General features: G+C 38.6%; 1 protein-coding gene across 1 annotated transcript; it reads left to right on the plus strand.

Moving 5' to 3' along the window:
* Positions 1-413: 413 nt before the first annotated feature.
* Positions 414-2051, plus strand: LOC127255378 (zinc finger CCCH domain-containing protein 20-like). Its single transcript, XM_051280883.1, has one exon. The coding sequence runs from the start codon at positions 621-623 to the stop codon at positions 1680-1682; it is 1062 nt and encodes a 353-aa protein (XP_051136840.1). The 5' UTR covers positions 414-620; the 3' UTR covers positions 1683-2051.
* Positions 2052-10031: the final 7980 nt, after the last annotated feature.

Below are 10031 nucleotides of genomic sequence, written 5' to 3' on the forward strand. Positions count from 1 at the left end.
CATATTCTCATAATAATTAAATAAAATATGGCATTTTAGTATTTTAAAAATATTTTATATTCACTATTAATATAATATTATTATTTTTCAATATCAATCCCAAATATGGATATTATTTTTGGACGAAAATAGTATAACAATATTTACATTTTAACACATCTCAGTCAAAAACAGGCAGTGGATAAAGATTAAAGGCTGTCCTGTTTTGAATTTGCAGTAAATGCCAAGGTAAAGGTTAGTTTTCATGGCTGCTTTTAATTTCTCCTTTTTCCTTTTTATTTATTTATTTGTATTTTAACAGCCACTTGCTAGGCTACTACTGTTCCTGGATTTAGTGGAGCAGAACCCTAACATTGAAGCTAGCTAGCTACGCCTGCGAGTGGGACTGACTCACTGGTGGGTCTTCTACGTGCCCAATTCAATTGAATTTAATCGATTTCTAACCCTGGTCAGGTCAGTCTTCGCCCCTGCTTTAACCATGGTTGCCATTTCAGTTTTATATTGGACGCCAAGCATGCATTTCAATGGCGACCATGACAGACAGTCCCACTCCCACTCCCACTCCCACTGCTCTCACAGAATTTAAAGATCTTTTTCCTGATTTATAGAGAAATTTTAAAATGATGATGATGATGATCGAAGATCCGCCGGGGGCAAATCCGACCGTTCAAATCCCGCCTTGGGATTGCAGCCCAGATCTGACGGCGCACATTAACTCTCTGCACCGCTATTTGCCGTCCAACCAAGACGACGTCGTTGTGGACGCCGCCGGGGACGGCGACGACGACTCCGACGACTTTGACGTTCCGGTGGACGCCTACTCCTGCGACGATTTCAGGATGTTCGAGTTTAAGGTGAAGAAGTGCGCACGTGCGAGGTCACATGACTGGACGGAGTGCCCGTTTGCTCACCCCGGTGAGAAGGCTCGCCGGCGGGATCCCCGGAAGTACCATTATTCCGGCAGCGCGTGCCCGGACTTCCGTAAAGGCGCGTGCCGGCGCGGGGAAGGGTGTGAGTACGCGCACGGCGTATTCGAGTGCTGGCTCCACCCGGCGCGCTATCGTACGCAGCCCTGCAAGGACGGCACCCACTGCCGCCGGCGCGTGTGCTTCTTCGCCCATACGCCGGAGCAGCTCCGTGTGCTGCCGTACACCGCCGCCGGCAGCCCCGACGCCGGCCACGACCCGACCCTCGCGTTATTCGGATCTTCCCCGAGATCGTCGTTCTACTCTCCCCCGTCCTCTCCGGCGGCGACCAACTCCCCGCCGGTGTCCCCCGGCGACTCGCCGAGTCTGAGTCGACTCACTGAGTCGCTCCGCGAGTTGCAGCTGAGCAAGATGAAGATGGGGATGGGCCTAAGCCCAGGCGGGTTAGGGTTAGGGTTAGGGTTACGATCGCCCCGAGGGCCGTCGACCGGCCGACCTGGATTCATGAGCCTGCCGTCGACTCCGGTCCGGTCTGTGAACCGGTCCGGTCTAAACCCGTTCGACGCATGGGAGGTGTCGTTCTGCGAGGAGGAGCCGGCGATGGAGAGGGTGGAGTCCGGCAGAGCTCTGCGGGAGAGAATCTACGCAAAACTCGGTCGAGAGAACTCGCTCGACCGGGTCGGCCGGTCCGACACTCCGGGTTCGGCTGCGGCTCAAGCTCCCGATTTCGGGTGGGTTTCCGAACTGGTTAAATGAAATGAACCGATCCGGCAGCTCGGCAAGTATTCCGACCGGCCCGGTTCGAATAAAAACCCGATTCGTTGTCATCTTCTTCCCAATACACTTTTCCTTTTTATTCTCACTGATTGAAGAAATATTATAAATATATATATGTAATTATTATTAATTGTGTGTAAATATGGTTGGGTTGGTGCAGGTCAGAGTGCAATTTTTGTATGTGGATGAGAAATTGTGAATTCTGTGTAGGAATTTTATTGCATTTGCTGCATATTGAAAGAATGGAATTTGATTAAGCCTTGTTTAATTTCTTTTGTTTTAGATGTTTTTATTATAAAGTATGAAGGCATTGTGAAAGTATATATAAAATGATGTTTTGTGTTTTTATTTGATTTTAATATAGTTTATTTTGTTAATCTTTTGATATTATATGCATTTATTTATGGAGTATTGTTCATAAAAATTATAAAAATATTTTCTACTTAGCATCTTATAATTTAAATATAAAAATACTTTTGCAAAAAATAATATAAATATAACAATATTTTTAATGTTAAATAAAAGCTAAATATAATGTATATTTTACTAGTTCATAAAAATTAACAAATTTGAACAAAATTCAGAAGTGGACCAAAATTTTTTTTTTTTATTTATGTTAAAAAAAATAAATTAATGCTATATTTTAATGTAAAATGTTAGTTTAGAAGTTACCCTTTTCGTCTCACATATCATGTCTATATTGCTGTTTCTGTCCGTCTCACAAGCCATGTCATTTTTATTTTTTGGAAAATGATTATATACTTTAATCTTATTTTAAAATTTTTAATTTATCTTTTTAATTTTAATTAAACTAATTAGTTATTTTAATCTTAATTTATAATTATTTATATTATAAGATAATTATTTTCACTAATATATTCTTAATTATATACTAATTACACTCCTCCTAAAATACCGTATCTACATTATAGCAGACACAGTATGTGCGACGAAGGTAGTGTTAAAAAGTATATTTTTCATATAAAAAATCATAAAGATTATATAAGAAATAACTCAAACATAATAGTACATGTTCTTACATTCATATCGTACCCACATATTAAAAATATACTAAATGAGATTATGAAAGTTGATACTTAACAATAAATTATATACATGCAAATAACATCTTTAATCATTATTCACACCAATACTGTTATATTATTTAATTTTAAATACTCAAATCATTTTTATTTTTATTTTTTTTTAAAAAAAGTATCATAAAATTACTATCTCCGATCCCAAGAAACTTTAAGCCAAAAATTAGTAAGAAAAGTGGTCCAACACATAAAGTAATTAATAGCTTAAGTGGAGATTACAATGATTATTAGAATTTAATAGTTAGGTTAATAATATAAAGTATATATGGTGTGTTTGGTTCACAATTGCATAATAACGTGAAAAAAAAGTTACTCCCTCCGTCCCACATAATTTGTCTCTATTTTTTATTTTCGTCCGTCCCACATAATTTGTCCATTCTTTTTTTGGAAATATAATTATACACTTTAATGTCATTTTAAATTTTAAATTTTATAATTTTTTTAATCTAAATTAAACTATTTAGTTATTTTAATCTTAATCCACAATTATTTTTATTATACGATAATTATTTTTACTAATACACCTCTTAATTACTTACTAGTCACACTTTACCTAAATTCTCGTATCTACAGTAAATAGGCTCATAGTACATGGGACTGAGGGAGTATTAAAATAACACAGTCATAGGAATTGTTTATTTGTATTTTTTAAAGAAATAATAATAGTATTTTATTGATTAAAAGAATTATGTAAATTTTAATATTAGTGTAAGATTATTTTTTATTTAATATAAAATAAATAATTTTTAGTATGACGGATAAAAATGATAAAAATTATACTTGTAGTTGAGATAGAAAGACTATTAATTCGATTTAGGTAAAATAATATTTGCCTACAAGTTTGATGTTTGATATAAATTTTTTTAGAAAAAAAATACTTATTTCGTCCCATAAATATAGTTTTAATTGGGTTCGACACGAGATTTAAGAAATATTTATACTCCCTCCGTCCCACATACTATATTCACGTTGCAGTTTATGTCCGTCTCACATTCTTTTCTTGGAAAATGATTACACATTTAAATCTCATTTTAATTTTTTTAAAATATTTTTTTAAAATTTTAATTAATATAATTAGTTATCATAATCTTAATTTATAATTATTTATATTATAAGATAATTATTTTTATTAATACATTATTAATTATCTACTAATTACACTACTCCTAAAATACCGTGGCTACGGTGTAGCAGACATGGTATGTGGGACGGAGGGAGTATTACATTGGTAGTTGATAAAAAGTATGGATAAAATACTTTTTTTTTGTCCTTGTGAGTGTATTAGTGTAAAAAATAGTGGCAATTGTGTGATAAAAATAAAAAAGTACGGATAATTTTATGGTGATATAATTATTTATGAAAATAAAACTATTATTCTAGGACGGACAAAAATGATAAATAAGACTATTGTATTGGAATGGACCGAGTATAATAGTAAAAAATAAAAACATAAAGAAAATACATAAGGTTTGTTTGGTTCGCTTCGGGACAAGAGTTGTTTACAATTTTTTCTATTAAAATAAAATATAAAATATTAGTACATCATATCGGATGCATTCAATTTTTTTCTTTTTCCATCTCTCAATAAATAAAAATATTTATACACATTCAAAACTTTTTTTAAAATATCAAATTTAATACCTATCTTTATATTATATTAAATATTATTAATTTTATATTAAAAATATAAAATCGAAGCATATTTATATATAATTAGACAACTATTAAATTCGAAGTTTTATCACTCAAAATTCACACCAAAATAACCTTCAACAAAACAGCATATATTTTTAACATGACATATATATGTAGACACTAAAAATATATGTCTAAAATCAATTAAATATCATGTATTTTGGAAGAAAATAAAATTCCAATAAAATAAATATATGGTATTTAATTATGCACATATGTTAATTTTTGTACAATAAATATCAACCATTAGTGCAAAATCTGCTTAAAATGGAAGATATCGTACAAATATTACGTGCATAAATAGAGCCATAATAAATTTGGCAGCAAAATAAATTAATCTTGTCAATAAAGGAAGTATATAAATTAATATCTTCCAAACAAGGCAATGATATAAAGATCTTGTCAATAAAGGAAGTATATAAATTAATATCTTCCAAAAAAGGCAATGATATAAAGATTTTGACGAGAAAGGAAGGTGCATAATCAAATCCGTCAAAAATGGAAAACGGCATCCGAGGGAAAAGGAAAGATTATAAAATCTTTCCATCCACGTGGCACCATCCGAAAAGGAAGCCAAGGCCACCCTCCCCTATAAATAGGAGCCTTGGCCAATTCATTTAGACACCGAAGTTCATTTGAAGACTCGCGCAAGGGTAAGTCTCTCTAGACTCTCTGCAATGTTCTTCATTGTTCTTCGTGTCCTTCGAAGCGTTCTTCGTCGAAAAGTCACCGATTTGGACAAATGATCCAATATTGGTTGACGAATCAATGAAGTTAACGTTCTTCGTCGTATGTCCGAGCCGGAGGAAGGATCAAATCTCTCAAAGCTATCGAGGAATCCATCAAAGCCAAGGAAGAGCCTCCAAAGTCGCTCCCAAAGCTTGAAGATGTTCGTCGCGTTCTTCATAAAAGGCGCAAACCAGGCCCTCTTCGATCCAAAAGTCAAAGGGACACGCCGCCAAAAGCGTTATGGAGCACTAAATCTCTCCCTCAAAGATCAAATTCCGTCGGATCATCCAAAGGAGGCATCAATCCGAAGCCGACGATCAAAATCGCCAACATGGATACCAAAGTCCTTCAAAAGCCGGCGAAGTCAAACCGAAGACCAAAATCCCTTCGGATCAAAGAAGCCACCCAAATCCAAATTGGAAAAATGGATCGACCCGGAGAGAGAATCAAAGGATCCGAATAGAGAATAGGACCCGCATTAAATTTAAATACAAATATAATTTGTACAAATTTTGTGTTTATAAAAATATAACACAATTTTTTTGTCTACAGATTTTTGGCACGCCCAGTGGGACATCTCTACCTTTCATCTCTCTTTCCGTCGAATTCTCAAACAATCAATGGCTTCCTACAAAATCAAGACTTCCAATGCTGTGTCGAAAGCTGCTGCTCTAGCCGCCACCGCCAAAGGAGTCGCTGCTACTACATCAAGAACCTCAAGTGCTTCAATGAATGCTGGAGTGATGACACGAAGTATGGCTAAAAGAGTACTGTCATTTTCCGAGGATGCACATCCGAAAATCACAGAGCAAAACTCACTCTATGAGGAGGACGAAAGCTTCAAGAGTACCTCCGCACCGGGCACCCCTCAAGAAGTTGCAACTCGTTCGACCGCATCGAGTTATGCCCCGGTGATGACCACGAACGCTTCAAACATAGAAGACCAACTTGTTGCACTGGCCAAAGTTGTTGAAGGGATGTCTCAACACATGCAGCAACAAGACAATGCCATCGCAAAACTGCTTGCAAAATTGGACAAGCCGGAACCAACCAACCAGAATGCTTCGGAGGCCCAAAATGAAGCAGAAACATCCATGGATCAACGCCACGGTAAAGAAAAAATGGCGGGACCAATGCCGTTTCAAACATCATCTGACTCTTTCATCAATCTATCCCAACTTGACGAGTATATCAAAGGAGCTCTCAAAAGGGAGTTTGAAGGAAGTTCAAGGCCAACAAATATGTATGCCAAGCCTTACACTTCAAGGATCGACGCCCTCAAGATGCCGTTGGGATATCAACCACCAAAGTTCCAACAATTTGATGGCAAAGGCAACCCAAAGCAGCATGTGGCACACTTCATGGAAACATGCAACAACGCTGGGACATACGGCGATCTCTTGGTAAAGCAGTTCGTACGGTCATTAAAAGGCAACGCCTTCGACTGGTATATCGACCTGGAGGCTGGTTCCATCGACAGTTGGGAGCAGTTGGAGTACGAGTTCTTGAACCGGTTCTACAGCACAAAAAGGACCGTCAGTATGACAGAACTCACCAATACTCGTCAATGGAAAGATGAACCAGCAATCGACTACATCAACCGCTGGAGGAGTTTGAGCTTGAACTGCAAAGACCGGTTGTCTGAGGCCTCCGGTATAGAGATGTGCGTCCAAGGAATGCACTGGGGGTTGAAATACATCCTGCAAGGGATCCGACCCCACACTTTCGAAGAACTTGCTACCCGCGCTCATGACATGGAGTTAAGTATGGCTTCAAGCGGGATGCACGGACCACCAGTTCAAGAATCTTCAAAAGCAAAAAGATACGAAAGATATGATGCCGCAAAGAAGGGGAACAACGCCCCTATCAAGTCTTTTGGAAAAGAAGCCTTGGCCATAAAAGCGACGACCAAAGCACCTATGAAGATCCAAAGTAAAGAAAAGGAAGTTGCGAGGAAAAGACAATCAACTCAGACAGAAAGACCGCCAAGGCCAACCCTTAAAGAGTTGCAATCCAAAACTTATCCTTTCCTGGATTCTGACGTCTCGGGAATCTTTGACGATCTACTCAGAGAAAACCTCATTGAACTTCCGAATTCAAAAAGACCGGAGGAAGCTGGAAAGGTTGATGACCCAAGATATTGCAAATACCATCGTGTCGTAGGACATCCCATCCATAACTGTTTCATCTTTAAAGACAAAGTCATGGAGTTGGCTCATGAAGGAAAGATCACCCTTGAAGACGATTCTGCTTCTGTTAATGTCACTTCAATCATGTTCGGGTCTCTCAAAGTTGACATAAAAGACAAAGAATCATATTGTCTCACTACCGAGAAAGGTGGCAAGGCGATCAGAGACAAATCGAGTGAAGAATGTGCCACGATAACTTTCACTGATGAAGATTTGGTGTTAGGATCCAAACCCCATAATCGTCCATTACTGGTCATGGGTTATATCCATGAACAAAGGATTAACCGGATATTCTTAGACGGAGGAGCTGCAGTCAATGTCCTTCCTCTATACACATTGCAAAAATTGGGAATACCAGTAGATCAGTTATTCAAGAGTCGTATGACAATACATGGATACAATCAAAAGGGGCAAAGAGCACTTGGCACCATAAGATTGAGACTCTTAATCGATGAAATGGAAACTAACCCTTTGTTCTACGTGATAGACGCAAAGACATCTTTCAACGTTCTTTTGGGAAGACCATGGATACATGAGAATGGTGTAGTTCCATCAACGTGGCACCAATGCTTCAAATACGCTCAAAATGGAGTGACAAAGAAAGTTCTTGGAGACACAAAGCCATATGCAGAAGCCGAGTCACACTTTGGGGACGCCAAATATTTCTCTACAGAAGCAAAAAAATCCAAGGTACATGAAGATGTCAAAGCACCACAACCAAACTTGGGGGCAAAGTTAAGAGATAAAGAAAAAACACCTGCCTCAGGTTCTGCAGACTCATTAATTGAGCCTCTAAAAGATTTGACTCTTCCGAAGACCCCACTCAACCCAATCCCCCCATCACAGACAAGAAATGGAAAAGAAGAAAAAATAGAGGCTATTCGATTGCAAAAGGACAAAAGTTTTGGCCCAAAAGCCTACAAACTTCTCACAAAAGCTGGATATAATCCAAATGAGGAATCACTGCTGGGAAGGTTACCACCACAGACAACCCAAGGTTCGAGGGCTGGTCTTGGGTACATGCCACAAGCTCCCGTACGCATCGCTATCAAAAGGGCTGCAAATCATCATATCACCGAAAGCGAGACATTGTCTTCCAATTCACCTCAAAAAGGGAAGAATGCAAGAGTATCGGTTTTCGAGAGGCTAAAACCTTCTGTCTTCACAAGGTTAGGACCAAAGATCAATAAAGAGAAAAACAAGACGAATTCCACATCAACAAAATACGTGGAGATGGATGAAGAAATCAAGAGCCGCTTTCCATCCCGCATGACGCGTCAAACAAAAATGACGATACATTGCGGTAAAGTTTTAAAGGCTAAATGGCAAACCGTTGTCTTCACCAAACCCAAAGAAGATAATGAAGAAAGTGTTGCATCATCCTGCTACATCACTGAAGGGGGAGAAGAAACAATGATTGAAGAAGATGCAGGAAATGCACCCGCCGCGCTCGAAGAAGGTATCAAAGCTGCAGTGGACGAGTTAGAAGAAGTCAACTTGGGAAATGAAGATCACCCAAGACCTGTCTATGTCAACAAAGAGCTGGGTGAGGATGATATGAATGCCTACATCCGACTTCTCAACGAATTCCAAGATGTCTTCGCTTGGTCATATAAAGAAATGCCCGGCTTAGACCCGAAAGTTGCGGTCCACCATCTAGGTGTGAAGAAAGGAGCTCGCTCTGTGAAGCAAGCACAACGAAGATTCCGTCCTGAACTCATCCCTCAAATAGAAAATGAAGTCAACAAACTCATTGAAGTAGGGTTCATCCGGGAAGTCAAATACCCCAAATGGATTTCCAACATCGTGCCTGTAAAGAAAAAGAATGGACAAATCCGAGTTTGTGTGGATTTCCGAGATTTAAACGAAGCATGCCCAAAAGATGATTTTTCTTTACCCATAACTGAATTGATGATTGATGCAACGACAGGACATGAAGCGCTTTCTTTTATGGATGGATCATCTGGATATAACCAAATTCATATGGCACCTGAAGACGAAGAGTTAACCGCCTTTCGTACACCGAAAGGTATCTACTGTTACAAAGTTATGCCTTTCGGATTGAAAAATGCTGGGGCAACCTACCAAAGAGCAATGCAAAAGATCTTTGATGACATGCTACACAAAAATGTAGAGTGCTATGTTGACGACTTGGTTGTCAAATCCAAGAGAAAAGAAGATCACCTGCAAGACTTAAGAAAGGTTTTTGAAAGGTTGAGGCGCTACCAATTAAAAATGAATCCTCTCAAATGCGCTTTTGGAGTCACCTCCGGAAAATTCCTCGGATTCATTGTCCATAGTCGTGGAATTGAGATTGAACAGGCAAAGATAGATGCCATCACAAAAATGCCTGAGCCTCGTAACATCCACGAGCTAAAAAGCTTACAAGGAAAATTAGCATATATAAGAAGATTTATCTCTAACCTCGCTGGACAATGTCAACCTTTCAGCCGAATCATGAAAAAGGGAGTGCCTTTCCATTGGGATGAAGCATGCAAGAAGGCATTCCAAAGTATCAAAGACTACTTGACAAAACCACCAGTGCTGACAGCCCCAATTCCTGGACATCCGTTGACGCTTTACATCGCTGCACAAGAGCGTTCAGTTGGAGCCTT

The sequence above is a fragment of the Andrographis paniculata genome, unplaced genomic scaffold, assembly GCF_009805555.1.
Source record: "Andrographis paniculata isolate CXL003 unplaced genomic scaffold, ASM980555v1 Contig54END, whole genome shotgun sequence".
NCBI lineage: Eukaryota > Viridiplantae > Streptophyta > Magnoliopsida > Lamiales > Acanthaceae > Andrographis > Andrographis paniculata.

Excerpts from the sequence above, each read along its gene's own strand:
- LOC127255378 (XM_051280883.1), top strand. The coding sequence starts at position 621 with ATGATGATGATGATGATCGAAGATCCGCCGGGGGCAAATCCGACCGTT.